General features: G+C 46.8%; 1 protein-coding gene across 2 annotated transcripts in view; it reads left to right on the top strand.

The window, feature by feature from the left end:
* Positions 1 to 5,955: 5,955 nt before the first annotated feature.
* Positions 5,956 to 14,921, top strand: part of PRICKLE2 (prickle planar cell polarity protein 2) — a 315,074-nt gene continuing 306,108 nt past the window's right edge. Inside the window, exons 1-2 of one of the 2 annotated variants that reach the window (XM_027585020.2) lie at positions 5,956 to 6,058; positions 6,843 to 6,928. In XM_027585020.2, the coding sequence (XP_027440821.1) occupies positions 6,017 to 6,058; positions 6,843 to 6,928 (128 nt within the window). In that variant the 5' untranslated portion in view covers positions 5,956 to 6,016. Of the gene's footprint in view, positions 6,059 to 6,482; positions 6,525 to 6,842; positions 6,929 to 14,921 lie in introns of those variants that run through there. The other variant, XM_027585021.2, reaches the window with a different exon arrangement.

The raw sequence follows: 14,921 nt of genomic DNA, 5'->3' as shown, positions 1-14,921 counted from the left end.
TGTGTCAGACCTTGTTGGCACAATGCTTCTCAGACAGAGACCAGGACAATGGAGGGAAATGGGTGCCAGGAAGCTCTCTTCTCTTTCCTTTTCATGGTTTCTATTTATTGGACAGGAGACACTGCAGGAAAATGATATAACACCAAGTTGAGTGCTAAAGGAAAGGGGCATCCTTGAGAGGTGAGCAGGGGGTAAGAGAGGCTGAGGGAGTCTGGGGAAGCAGGCAGTCAAGGAGGAAAGATGTTCACTCACCTTCCCAAACTCACTGTTTCCTCAGACCCAAGCTGGTCCTTCAAACATACATTTGGGTAAATTAAAAGGTGCCCCTTGGATGCAACCAGCTCCCACCCCAAGGCACATGAGGAACCTGAACACTTCTCTGTGCGTGTGGGGGGGCGGGGAAGGAGACAGAGAGAGAGGGAGATTGAGAGGGAGGGAAAGAGAGAGAGAGAGAGAGAGAAGGAGCAAGAAAGACAAGGTGAGAAAGAGCGTTTTAATAGAACGCTATCCCCCATAGGCAGTAAGCGATCACGAAAATTTGGCACAACAAAGCTGGGCTTCATTCCTTCTGGAACCACTTCTCAACAGTGCAAGATACTAAGCAAATCACATGACCTCAGTGAGCATTTGTTTCTTCTTCTGACTTTCCTGTGAGTCTTGGGGTTCCAGCCTGTTACTTAGGAATGTAGGCTGCAACATTAGCATAAGGAATTATTAAAAAGTCAACTTTGCATCTTTGTGTTTTTGTAGGGGAACTGGGAAGACCAGGAGCACAGTATTATAAAGCCCTCAAGTGCATGGTTAAAGGGAGTAACAGAAGGGAAAACAAATATTTTTCTGTTGTTACAAAAGACACATATGTCATAGGGGAAAACAATGTAGAAAATTGCAAAGAAATGAAACCTGAAATTTCTCCTTCCAAAAGAATAGTAGTATTTGTTGTATAAAACAACTATATATGCATATTTAAAACCCATTGTATTTTCAGATTTAGAAGTGTTTCTTAATTCAAAATAATACATGCTTCTTGCAGAAATTGAGGATAACAAAAATCATCTATATTCTACCACTTAGGACCACCTAGTGTTCTAGAACTTTAAAAAGTCAAACAATTATTTACACATTTTATATATTTTTTTACCTTTTTTGTTATATAAGAAACACATTTATTTTTATAAAAATTAGATGAGTAAAAGGGAAACTATTAAACCACTTAAAATCCAAACCCCAAAATAAGTGATAACAACTGTATTATATTTTGTTGTAGTCTCAGGACTTTTCAATATTCAAATGTATATATATATATATATATTTGAAAGCATAAGAGGTACCCAAAATCTTTTGCAAATGGTGAATGCATATTGTTATTTTGTAACCTACTTTCCAAATGGAACAATATTCATACAAATTTCCCTACCTTCTATATTACTTTCAATGTCTGAGTAGAATTCCATTAGGTGGATGCACCATTCTTCATTTAACAGATCCTCGATCCTCTAATGTTAAGTATTTAGGTCATTTGTGACTTTTCTTTTTCCTCTTAGAAACAGCACTGTCACAATTATTCTTTAACCACGTGTTTGTGGTTTCTTTGTAATTTAATTTTTAGGATAAGCTGGGCCAATGGCTCTGCAGAATTCCCAAGGAGTTTTGAAGAGAAGACCTAGGATGCTTAGCATAGTACCTTTTATCATTTCAAATATTTTTGCTTTACATGTATGAGAATATATTTATAAATTTAAGATGACTTGATGCCCTGTGAAATAGTTAGCCCACCAATACTCTTTATTACAGTTCTCTCCTGATCTAATTTTTTTTCCTGATTATATATGTCAGTATCATGCTCCTACAAGAAAATGTGTACACTACAGAAGAGTTGGTTGGGATGAAAGAGGAAAGCCCCTTATAATCCCACTACTGAGAGAGACTCAGCTCTCCTGTCACCCCTGCCAACTCCCTCACCACCCATGGCTTGCCACACTTTTTCAAAATACTCTTTGTAGACTTCTGATTAGGGGGATGCTTTCATGGAGCTTCTGAGTGTTGGCTGCCCGTTCAGGGAGATTTTCCGCCCTTTGCAACACTCAGGATTGTTTCCAGTAGCTAACAGCAGGAGATGTGCACCTGGGTGAGCCTGTGTTGCGATACTGTGTTCTTAGTCCCTATTTTAGGAAGCACTGTGTGCACACATCCCTAAAGTTTGCTGCAGGTGTGTGGAAATGGGACGTCAGAGGCTTCACCTGGCTTCATTGTCTCAGATTCGTATAAGAAAAAAATAGAAATTCCCACCACAGAAGAAAGGCATGCAGAGACCGAAGGGAAGGGAGACCAGCAGCTTCTTGCTACACCTGCTCCAGATTTGGTATTAGAAGACCTCAGGCAACAAGGGCACAATTTTCCATTCAGATAAATAATTTTACATTTCTGATTATAAAAATGAGCATATGTTCATTACAGGAAATAAATTTAAAAGGCAAAAATAAAAAAACTTATTTTGTGTGTCTCTTTCCAGTCTCTTGATGCCTATTTTAAGACGAATTAAAGCCAGACAGCCTCTACTGGTTTTGTTTTCCAAACTTTGTATGATAGCAAAGGCGTTTTCCATGTCAGTAATCATGTATGAGGATTTCTCCAGGTTCCATGAGTAATTGCACTGCCTTGAGAGATGAGGAAAGAGCACACATCAAAGAGGTCTATGGAGGGTAAATGCAGCGATATAAAGCAAAATAAATTGTCTACTGTTCACCTACAGCTGACAGTGAAATTGAGTTTTCCTTCCCGAGTTACCAAACTTTATCTTCCTAAGCAAGATAAAATGCTTGTTGACTAGAGAAGTAAGACACTGCTTCTCAAACGTGAGCCTCAGGTGTAAGTAAGCCCATGGAGAACAGCCTCCTGTTCAGAGAAGATAAGCCAAGGGGGACTCATCCAGCAGGGGGTGATTTAAAATTTTTTTTTAGGGGCGCTGGGTGTCTCAGTCGTTAAGCGTCTGCCTTCAGCTCAGGTCATGGTCCCAGGGTCCTCGGATCAAGCCCCACATCAGGCTCCCTGCTCAGCAGGAAGCCCGCTTCTCCCTCTCCCACTCCCTCTGCTTGTGTTCCCTCTCTTGCTGTGTCTCTATCAGATAAATAAATAAAATCTTTTTAAAAAAAATTTAAAAAAATTTTTAGTTTTACTGCTTTTAAAAAAAAAGTTGAAGTATGATTAACATACAATGTTACATTAATTCCAGGATTTTTTATTTTAAGACTTTATTTGAGAGAGAGAAAGAGCACGTGACTTGGGGTTTGATCTCAAAACCTGAGGTCATGACCAGAGCGAAATCAAGAGCTGGACGCCCAGCTGATGTCAGGGGTGTTTTTTATGGCCGATGTCAGGGGAAGCCCTTGGTGCTCTGTTTAGGAGGTGAAATTGGACCCCATGCATGTGGCTCGATCAGACAACATGTGGAGACCCCTTACATCTTCTTGGCCTCTCCTCTTTAACCAAGAAACAAAAGTGAAATGCCCAGATCACCCACACCACTTTCCCCAAGGGCATAATTACTGTTACATCCTTCACCAGCCACGTCTATCCAGAGGCAAGACGATTGCCCCCTGCCCTTGTACTTCCTTCCAGGGAATTTGAAGAAGGTGCTGCTTCCTCAGGATACGTTTTTCCGTCTGTTAGAAACTTGTAATGCATTGGTTTTGTTCCTGACCTTCGCCAACAGTTTTCATAATTAAAATACAAGCAGGCAATATCCACAGCGAGAACATGGTCCTCCCGACCCACACCTGTCAGTTAGAAGGCCATGCACAGTGCAGCATGGAGCAGGGAATGCAGTCGCCCTGCTGAGAAGGCCAGGTGAGCCTTCTGCACCTGTACTGATTATTCACCTGGGGTTTTAATTGCTCCCACCCCTGCCCCCCACCTCTACCAAAGCTACTGCCTTCCCTTTAGTCATTTAACAAACATTTGTCAAGCATTTGAAATGAGCCAGAGCCTGTGCTAGGCCTGTGCAAATAAAGAGATGAATGAGCCATGGCATTTACTCTCTGCAAGTGTACCATCTACTGGTGCTGGGGGGGGGGGGTGTTGGGTAAATACATAAAAGCAATATAAAGGAGTCTACCCTTTAGGTCCCTAAGTGTTGGAGTATTTTTTTCAGAGCAAGGATTATGGTGAGGTGAGTGAAGGAGGGACGGGTAAGTACAGAGTAGGATCTGGTCTTCATTTAAAATGTTGACTTTGTTGCATCAATTACGATTCTTTAAAATAGTGCATAAAAGTATTATTTATCTCAGTTACTGAGTTTTTTGGGCCGCCTGTAAATTTCACTCTGCACTTTCCTCACCCTTGTTCTGGCCTGGAACTCAAATCAAACCTTACTCTCTAGGCATTGATGATCATCAGCAAACACTGATAGACAGCAAGTATCTAAGCTGGGTCACGTCCCCGTTCTTTTGCGTTTGGGGTATAGATAGACTGGCCTTGCCACTAATTTGCTATTAGCCCAAGCACACAGCTTTTCAGCTCTCAGCCTCAGTGCCTAAGCCCAGAGAAATACCTTTTTGACAATGACAAGACATTTGACATTTATGGAGTCCTCACATTGTGCAGGTGCTGTTAGAGACCCTAGAGCCACTAAAGTGAACAAGGGTGGGTGAGGGCAAATAAGTAAACAAGATCATTTCAGTGTATGCCATGGGTGGTATGAGGGAGTGTCTGTGTGTGAGATGTTACAATAGGGGGTCAGGGAAGTTTTCTCAGGGGAGGTGGTATTTCAGCGGAAACATCAATGGGAAGTGGACACCAGGGCCTATACTGCTCAGACTTGCAAACTTTTTTTTTCTTTGACAGCTAATCTCTAATGAGCCCTTAGTCTGTGCCTGTTATAACATCTATAACAACTCTAACCTGTGCTGCCCACTCAGCTCTCTCAACAACATTGTGAGATTAGGACTCTTGTTGTATCTTTTTTTTATTCGATAAGGAGACAGAATCACAAAGTCAGTTGCTTTGGGAAGATCACCAGCTACCAAGTGGTGGGAAAAGCATGGGCGCGTGGTGGGGGGAGGGGGTGCGTCAAAGCTTGCCCTGCAAGGGTTCAACAGTTACTGTGCTGTATTCCAGGCGCTGGGCGGGTGGGGGCATCTGTCGTCCTTCTTCTCCTCATCTACCAGGAGTGAACGCATTCCAGGCATGTCACAAAACTTTTTTTTTAAATATTTTATTTATTTATTTGCGAGAGAGAATGAGATAGAGAAAGCATGAGAGGGGGTAGGGTCGGAGGGAGAAGCAGACTCCCTGCTGAGCAGGGAGCCTGATGCGGGACTCGATCTCAGGAGCCTGGGATCATGACCTGAGCCGAAGGCAGTCGCTTAACCAACTGAGCCACCCGGGCGCCCCATGTCACAAAACTTTTTAAAACAGTCCATTTTGGAGGACGATGGGACTGTTCTTGATTGTGCTGGCTGTTAACAGGTCTGTGTGAATTTGTCAAAACTGGTAGAATTGTGCACCACAAGGGGGGAATTTTACTGTATGTGAATTCTACCTTCATTTAAAAAAAACTTAACCCCTCATCCCTCCACCTCCAGCCGCTACCCAGGCCAAAGCAACAGGGGGCCTTCAAATGGTCCCTGCCCGAACTTCGCCTGGGGTGAGGGACGAGCCCTTGTGGGCGGGCCCAGGTGCGGGAGCGAGGTGGCGGCGGCCGGCGGGCGGGGAAGCCGGGGAAGGGAGAGAGTAGGCGCAGCCGGTGCGGGGGAGGGATGGGAAGAGCCCGCGGCCCGCGGGGCGAACCCGGGGAGGCGGGGGGGATGCCGGGAGAGAGGGAGGGACCTGCGGGCGGGAGAGCGAGAGGCACCAGCAAGGGAGGCGGGGGAGGCGTGCGCTCCGGAGCGAGCCCGGGGCTGCGAGGCGGAGACAACCAGGCCACGGGCCGCCGAGCGTGCCCGCCCAGGCGACCCGCCCTCCCGGCCGCGGTGCGGACCGACCGACCGACGGCGCTGCGTGCAGGAGGTGCCCGGCCATGTTCAGCCGGAGCTCCCGGAAAAGACTCTCCAGCCGCTCGGTGAGTATCCCCCACCTGAGCAGGGCCGATCTCTGGGTCCCCCCAACCCCCGGGCCTCCGCGAGCGCCCCTGCCCAGCTTCCCTCCGCGCGGCGGCCGCGCACCTGTGGCCCCAGGTAAGCCGGCCCCGAGGGCAGGGGCGTGTCCGGGGCGCGCGGGAGCGCTGGAAGGCGCCGAAAGGGTTAAGTCCGGAAACCCAGTCTGGGCGAGAGCGAGACCCAGAGCGGTGGCCCTGTGTGTCATAGTGTGGGGGCGCCCGGGAAAGACCCCTCCCTCGCCTTTTCCCGTAAGGCAGGTCGGAATCACAGTATCTAAGCTCCACCGTCCAGCCTCTTGTAGCTCTAGCCGCGGACTTGACTTTGGGCTGTGTTTTGGGGTGTCTTGTGCTGCCCCCTTCCCGGGAGCACCGGCATGGCTCAAGGCGAATGAGCGATGGTCGCTTCTCAGGGACCCAGGGGAACAGAAAGGTCTTGCTTTTGTTTCTTAGAAACCCGTGACCAAGGTGTCTGGGGGAGACAAAGCCCCAGCCATGACCATTTCTTGGTGGCTTGGTGCCCACGCCAGAGGGTAGCCAGCCCGGGTCCACACACCCTTCCCCACGAGGGAGACCACCCCTGGGGCGCCGGCAGCACCCCGCCCCGCATCCCCACAACGGAGAGGAACGTTGGAGGCAAATTTGATACGGTGGGGTGGGAGGGGCAGGTCATTCTGCCTGGGACGCCAGTGGGGCTTTGGAGGGAGCCCCCGTGGTGGAAACATGGTTGTGTTGTCTTTTTGTTTTGAAGTTGACTGGACTGGGGCGGATAGAGAGAGGCCAGCCATGTAACGCCTGTGGTGACCAGTGCCCCGGGTTCGCCTTGCATAAATGGAGGTAGGATGCGTTAAATCCGATTCCTAAAGGCATAACAATTAGGGGGTGGGGAGTGGGGAAACATATGTCTATACACACACACACACAAACGCCTATATTTATCTCCTTTTGTAAATCTCACTTATAAGTCACATGGAAAGAATGCAAAGGCTGTTCCTTTAAGACTGGGGCTACATCTGCTACAAATATTGAAAGGTGGAAGTGGTGGCCAGACACTGGGGGATGCAGGAGAGCTGGGCTCAGGCTGCATTTCCCTGATGGGAGAGTTTTGAGTCCCTCCTACCCACACTCTGTGTATCTAAGTTGCTCAGCCCCAAACGGCTCAACTTGGGCATGGCAGTGTCTCCAAGGGCCACAGCGCGGCGCAGCGTGTGGAGGATACCCCAGACTAGCTGGTGTTTTCCAGTTCAGCCCCTGTAGCTCTGGGTCCCACCCACAAATCCACTACTGCCCGCCTGCACTGTGTCAACCCTCTTCGGTGGCCAGATGTTTCTTATTAATGGGCCGTGACTGTTGACTTCCAGGCAGCCCCAGCCTGGATTGGAATGATTATGTTTGGGAGATGCGGCATCGGGGTGCCCTCCCGTTGCATGTGGCTGCTGGGGCTCTGATTGGAAAAAGTTGGGGTGCAGCCTTGCAGACTCTCAGTTTGATGATGTAAGATGAGGCGGATCCTTCTTGGCGACTTCATGAAAAGGAAGAACCAGTGACAGGAGAATGTCGGAGACGACATCCTAAAGTGTTCTCTCTTTGATGAGTGCATCTTTCCCTTTTCCCCACCACTCATATGGCCCTTTGAAGGGGCGGTTTCTGGGCACAAGGAGGGGAAAGCCTGCTTTGATTTTATTTTACCCCTCTGTGTGTGCTTCTCTACTTTCTCCCAAATGGTAATGTGTGCTGGTCACCCAGTTCCAAGGAAACTCCCAGCCGGCTCCTTCAGAAATGAAATGCTTTTGTTCCTGCCTCTGACGGGTCTGGTAGCCTCTTTGCTTTGTTTCAAGGCGCTGAGCGCAGCCCTTATGGCTCCCAAGCATTTAATAACTTCTGTGTCAGAGGCAAGGCCAGGCGACCTTATAAATATGTAATGGGCAGAAAGAGGCACCCATCACTGCCGGTTTTGTAGCCCAAATAGGTGTGGTCTGAGCTGGCCCCTTGCGCATCCCAAATGTGAAAGTAGGTGATCCATGGAATGGGTATAGGAGTGTGACTTTGTAAACCCAATCCAGTATGGCAGGACTGCTGGCTTCCTTTCCCATCTCTCTGGTGCTCTCATGGGGGTAGGAAAGGCAGAGTCAAGAAGAGGAGAGTGCTTTCCCAGCTCCTCCCCTCCTCAGGAGCCTTGGGGTCACCTTCTGACCAGAGGTCTGTGGGGTGGTGTGCAGTGTGGGGTTGTGGCCTGACGCGCCTCCTTTCTTCTGTGTGACCTCTGGCCTCCAGTGAGTCACTTGGTCTCCCTAGTTCTTGGTTCCCCAACCATCAGGTGGGAATAATCATGGTACTCAGCTCACAGCATGACTGGAGGGGTTAAATGAGATATGGAAAACCCATTGTTTGCCCAGGATCAGGCTTACGGTAACTAGTGGCTACGTTTGGTAATTATTTTTAGCTTCCTCTCAACTGCTGCTTGGGAGGAGGCCTCAGTAGCCCGTTTGAGGCTGCTGGGTGTCCAGGTTACGGTAGACATTCATGACCACAGTTTCTTGGAGAACCTTCAGCCGTTTTAATCCAGTTGATTTTTGTGACGGGGAAAACAAGTGTTGTCTTTTCAGCCCATGAGGGAGCCTTTCTTTTGGAGAGAGACCCTTTCATGAGGCTGAGACGGGTTTTCATGCAGAAGCAGTTTCCCCATTGACAGCAGAAAGGCTTCACTGGGGCTCCATGAATGGGGTTTTTATGGTATTTCCGCCCATTGCTGGAAAGGAAACAGCTCCTTGCTTTTGCTCCCTCCTTTTTCCCCATGGGTGTATTTTCTGGTGACCTTTTGGAGAAGAGGGACAGCTATTCCTGGGGGACAGCACAATGTTCTTTTTTGGCAGTTTGGAGCCCACAGTGTGCTCACTTTCCACTCCTCTGACTGGGGAGGCTGTGAACCCCTGGGAGAGACCGTTGTGCCCCAAGAGGAGCAAAAGGCTGGCCTGACGGAGGCTGAAAGGCTCCTTTGGGTCTGACCCAAAGAGAATTTCCCTTACCCCAGAGTACCAAGGCACCCTAAACATTACCGCGTGGCCTCTCCTCTCGCATCTCTGCTTCCACACTGGTCCTCTCCGATCCACTGCCCACCAGCAGGCACCTCCCCAAAGTAGAACAGAATGGAGGCCCTGCATCCAGCTCAAAGGTACTGGATGCAGGAACGTTCTAGGGGAGGAAACGTGTTGTAAACAAACTTTGCTTCCTCCTCTGGTGTAGTGGAGGGAGCTAAGGCTTTGAAGTCCGGTTGGAGCTGGCCCCGCTGTCTTGCTCTGGCTTTGACAAGCTGTGTGACCTTCAGCAAATGGCTTGGGCTCCCTGAGTTTCATTTCCCTCCGTTGTCAAAGTGGGATCTCTCTACTGAACAAATATTTGAGTGCGTGTTTCGTGCCTGGCTCTCTGCTGGTGCTGGGGATATAGCAAAGAACACACCAGACAGGATTCCTGCCCTCATTCAACAAATAATTACATTTTAGATAAGGTGGTCAGGAAGGGACTCTCAGAGGAGGTGACATTTGAGCAGGGACCTAGATGAAGCAAGTGCAGGAGGAGGAACCCTGTTGATTCAAACCTGGGGCGGGAACCAGCTGTTATCACCATCTCCTGGGAGCTTGCTAGAAATGCAAAATCACAGGCCCTGCCCTGGACTTACTGAACCAGAGTCTGAGCTTTTAACAAGATCCCCAGCTGATTGGTGTGCTCCTTAAAGAGAGAGAAATGGGGAGTTCTAACACCTAGCCCTTTGGATGCCGGATTGTTCTCTGTACTTTGGGGCTTCCTCCGTGTGAGGAAAAATGCCAAAGGTCCCGTGGAAGGCTCTTAGAGTTCGTGGGGATTTCCCTGAGTTACAATACTCTTTCCCCGTTTCTGTTATCATCCACACCTGTAGGTGGCAAATGTGCGGATTTGTAGGGTTTCTAAAGAAAAAAAAAAAAAAAAAACCCCTAGGAGGGCTCACTGTTGTCAAGCGCAGTGCTCTCCACCTGATCTAGGGCAGGTGGAGAGCAAAAGTAAGCACTGTTGCCTGCAGGTGACCTGGCCACAAAGAAGCAGCACCTCAAAGCAGCCTAGAGCCAACCCCGCAGTGGCCGGGCACCAGAGGGAAGTTTCATTAAGAGGAATATTAAGGCATCTTCATGGACTGCGGCCAGAACAAAATCATTAATAACTAAGCTCTCCGTGTACTACGAGACAGCATGCTCAGTGGGGGTTAATTGAGCTGCTTGTTTGCAACCAGTTTGAGCAGGGAGAGAAAAATAGCCATTTTTGCAGGGAAGATTTGCCCTGCAAATGCCAAGGCTCGATGAATAAAAACAGTAATAATAATGCCAAAACATCAGCCATGACAAGGATGGGCGCTTACCCTGTCCCGAGCTGTACCTCCACTATTATATACATTTCTAGTTCGTCCTCACCAAACTCTCCAAGGTAGATGTGGGGATTTCCCTGATGAGGAAACTGAGGCTCCGAATTGTTAAATAATCTGTCCCAGGTCTCCTGACTAGGGAGAATGAGCCAGAATTTAGCTCTAAGACCCCGGTTCATTTTCTGGTGACTTACTGCCTCTTGTTATCTCTCTGTTGTAAGGCAGAGGGCTCTCTGGTCACATCCAGCCTGCAGGTGGATTTTCTTTGGTCTGCACAGTGTGTTAAGTAAGAGGGCTTTTTATAACATTAAAATCCAGGTTTCCAGCTTCTCTTTGAAAATGCAACGATGTGGTAGCAAGGAGCTTCCTTTGCTACCTTGGCAGCCTATGAGTGGTTTTTCTTCAGGTGGATGTGACCTTGGCTTGCCGTTGTCTCTGACATTCCAGTTGCACTGAAGGGCCTCTTCAAATATTTAGGCAACCTGTCCCATACTGGAAGTGATTGGAGTTTGTAAACCCTGAATAAGCATGCTCCTCTCTCAATGACCTTAAAAACAGTACGCTTCTGTAGTAGTAGCTACCATTTTGAAAGCTCTGACAATGTCAGGCAAGCGTTCTATCTCTTTCTTGTCTTGCCCTGACAGCGGTCCTTGGAGATGGCGCAGTTATTTTTACCTGTTTTAATAGATAAGGAAACTGAGTCTCTTGGGGTCAAACAATTTGCCTAGATTCTATAGCCAGCCAGTGGATGGTATTCCAGCCTTGTCTGACTGCAGAATTCTGTGTCTGGACCAGGACTTTTCAAACTTGGCTGGCATGTGAATTCCCAAGGCATCTTATTCAAATGCAGATTCCGACTGAACAGGATTGAGGCATCAGCCTAAGATTCTGCGTTTCTAGGAAGCTCCCAGGTGATGCTGATGCTGCTGGTCCAGGGAACTCACTTTGAATAGCAACAGTCTGGACCCGGGGTCGGCAAATTAAGTCTTGCTGGCCAAATCTGACCCTTTACCTGTTTTGTATGACTTATAAGACATACATGGTTTTAACATTTTTTTTAATGGTTGGAAAAAAAAATGGGGAGCCTGGGTGGCTCAGTCGGTTTGAGTGTCCGACTCTTGGTTGCCCCTCAGGTCATGATCTCAGGGTCATGAGATGGAGCCCCGCATCAGGCTCTGTGCTCGGTGCAGAGTCTGCTTGTCCCTCTTCTTCTGCTCCTCACCCTGCTCTCTCTCTTTCTCTCTCTCTAAAATAAATAAATAAAATCTTTAAAAAAAAATGGTTGGGGGCGCCTGGGTGGCTCAGAGGGTTAAGTGTCTGCCTTCGGCTCAGGTCATGATCCCAGGGTCCTGGGATCGAGTCCCGTATCGGGCTCCCTGCTCCTTGGGAGCCTGCTTCTCCCTCTGCTTTCTCTCTCTCTCTCTCTCTCTCTCTCTCTCTCTCTCTCTGTCTCTCTGTGTGTGTGTCTGTCATGAATAAATAAATAAAATCTTTAAAAAAATGGTTGGAAAAAAAATTAGGGATATTTCACGACCTAGGAAAATTATATGAAATTCAAATTTCAGTGCCCATAAATAGCTATCTGAACAAAGTCAAGTGCATTTGTTTGCATACTCTCTATGGCTGTTTTCTTGCTATAGTGATAGAGTTCAGTATTTGCAACAGAGATCATTTGGCCTACAAAGCCAAAAACATTTACTGTCTCGCCGTTTACAGAAAATGTTTGCCAATCACTGGTCTGTACCACTCTGTAGGGGAATATGCAAGTAGCTTTACTTGGTTTTAGAAGAAAGGAGTGTGAGAACCTTTTGGAATTAGAACCAGAGGAAACCTCCCCTTCAACCTGGATGAGATTGGTACAGAAATCAAAGACAACCAAAGAACCAGGGGATAGACCAAAGCCATTTCTAAAGGGCATGTGGAGATGAGGCTTGCAAGACCAGATCAATGCACCGCCAGTGGATTCTAAGCTCCTTGTAATCCCTTTAACGTTTCAGCTTTGCTGATAAATGTAGATTCGACTTGAGTATTAAAAGACAGGCTTTTAGAATAAGCCTCCTGGAGTTGCACTTTGAAGAGCAGCTGATGTGGAAAACTCAGACCAGTGGTAGTTTTGTGAGGTGGTTTTAGTTAGGCAGAACGGTTTGTCTCCGGACAGCCACAACCAGAGGCCTTTCCAAGCAGATTGCTTTGGCCCCACTCAGCCACCCCAGAGGCAGCGCTCACTGGGTCAGCCAAGACTGCCTCGAAAAGCATCTTAGTTGCCCTGGCAGTTGTGTTGATTGATGACTCGGGTGATGATCTGGGGAGATGCTGGCCTGGTTTCCTTTAGTGGATTTTTTTTTTTTAATTTTTATCTTATTATGTTAGTCTCCATACATCATTAGTTTTTGATGTAGTGTATAGTGATCCATGATTCATTGTTTTTGTATAACACCCGGTGCTCCATGCAGTACACGCCCTCCTTAATACCCATCACTGGGCTAATCCATCCCCCCACCCCCCCTTCCCTCTAGAACCCTCAGATTGTTTCTCAGAGTCCATAGTCTCTCATGGTTTGTCTCTCCCTCCGATTTCCCCCCCTTTAGTGGATTGTAATTTGGCTAAGAAATGGGTTCCCACCGATTATTTTGCTTGGGGAGGAAAAACACTGTCTCGGTCAGTTGAAGGGCCAAGAAAAGGGTGGGGGTGAAAGGAGATGGGGTGTGTGTGCACCCAAGACGCATGCCTGGAATCTTCAAAGTAGGGAAGGATCCTTAGCAGCTCAGAAGCTTGCTGTTTGGCTCACTTTAGGTCCCTGGCATTTGATAATATGCTTGATGGAAACTTCAGCACCTTCGTAGGATGTTTCTTGTGAAGGAAGCTGTTAGTTCATCCCAGTATGTCCGTATTATTATCTCTGATTTTGAAATAAGGCGTGGCTATTATAAAGTACTTTAAAATCACACACCTTCCCACACATACACATATAAAACTTACACAGCACACAGAAGAAAACCCTTAATTACACCTCTGAGAGCAGGGGTCAGCAAACCACAGCCAGTGGGACAAAATCAGGCTGCTACCTGATTTTGTATAGCCTACTAGCCAAGAATAGTTTTCCTATTTTTAAGTGATTGGGGGAAAAAAATCAAAAGAAGAATAACATTTTATGGCACATAAAAATTGTATAAAATTTACATTTTAAGTCCATAAATAGAGTTTTAATGGGACACAGCCATGCCCCTTCCTTTAGTATCCTCTCTGGTGGCTTTTGCAATAGCAGAATCTGGTAGCTGAGACAGCCCTTGTGGTCCAGGAAACTGAAAGAGTTGACCACGTGGCCCTGTGCTGAAAGTCTGCGGACCCCACAGCTAGACATCTCGAGATCTATTGCGTATGGCTTGGTTATTATTTCCTCAGATTCATTCAAATTATTATTTGTTCATAAGATTTTAGAGAAAATATACATTGTATATGGTCTTTTGTAGCATACTTTAAGAATTAGAAATTTTTTGGACATCTTTGCATGCCATTATATAAAGAGCAAAAAAAATCGAACCTAATACATTTATTAGCTTTTAGAATCCAGTGTATGGGTGATCAGTGAATTGAAAATTGTCTGCTCATGGCCACTTTGGTTGTTTTCCATCGTTCCTGATTATATACTGTATGATGATAGCTTTTCTTATGCTACAACAGGGCTACGTGGAGCTCTTGTCAAATTGTCCTCCAAATAGATGGTGCCAAATTCCACCCCTGCCATTGAAAAAATGTGCGTATATTTATGTGTTCTTCAGGCTGAAACTTTGAAACATCTCAGCTGGTAAAGCAACCTTGTAATTAATCCTTGTTTAATCACCCTGAGTGACCATTTGTACCCGATGAATAGTGAGAAAACACAGAGCGCTGATGTCAGTCATCTTTTTTTTTTTTCAAAATACATTTTATTTGTCTTTAATCTGGAAAGTGGTACTCACATTCTGTTGAAAGGTTGTCATTCATCCTTCTGCTTCTGTTGTTTAAGGTTGGTGGGATGAGGGGGAATCTCATAAATGTGTTATTTTGTGGTCTCTTGGTTCAAAAAGCTGTAAGGTTATCCTTTAACTCTGCCCTTAATGAGAACCCCAGAGGGAATTCCCTGTGGGACAGAGGGAGCATTCCCTAGAGGGAATGATTCCCAGAGCATTGAACATTTGGAGATCAAAAGGATTCTACCTGCGTTGTGTATGGGAGAGCCATGGGGGGTGATCTCTGGGGAGAAATGTATACTTTGAGGCAGTGTCATAAAAACTTCTATGAAGTGGATAAGGGCTTATGTGGGAACACTAAGGCTGAGTGGTTAAAGGGACAGGCTTTGAAGACATTTTGCTGGTATTGTAGTTTTGGTTCTGCCTTTTACTAGCTAAGAATCCTTGAAAACGTGACTTAACCTTTCTGAGCCTTCCTTGGTTTTCTCAT

The sequence above is a fragment of the Zalophus californianus genome, chromosome 1 (genome assembly GCF_009762305.2).
Source record: "Zalophus californianus isolate mZalCal1 chromosome 1, mZalCal1.pri.v2, whole genome shotgun sequence".
NCBI classification, from domain to species: domain Eukaryota; kingdom Metazoa; phylum Chordata; class Mammalia; order Carnivora; family Otariidae; genus Zalophus; species Zalophus californianus.
Note: the sequence above shows the minus strand (reverse complement) of the source record. Positions and strands in the feature narration are given on the sequence as shown.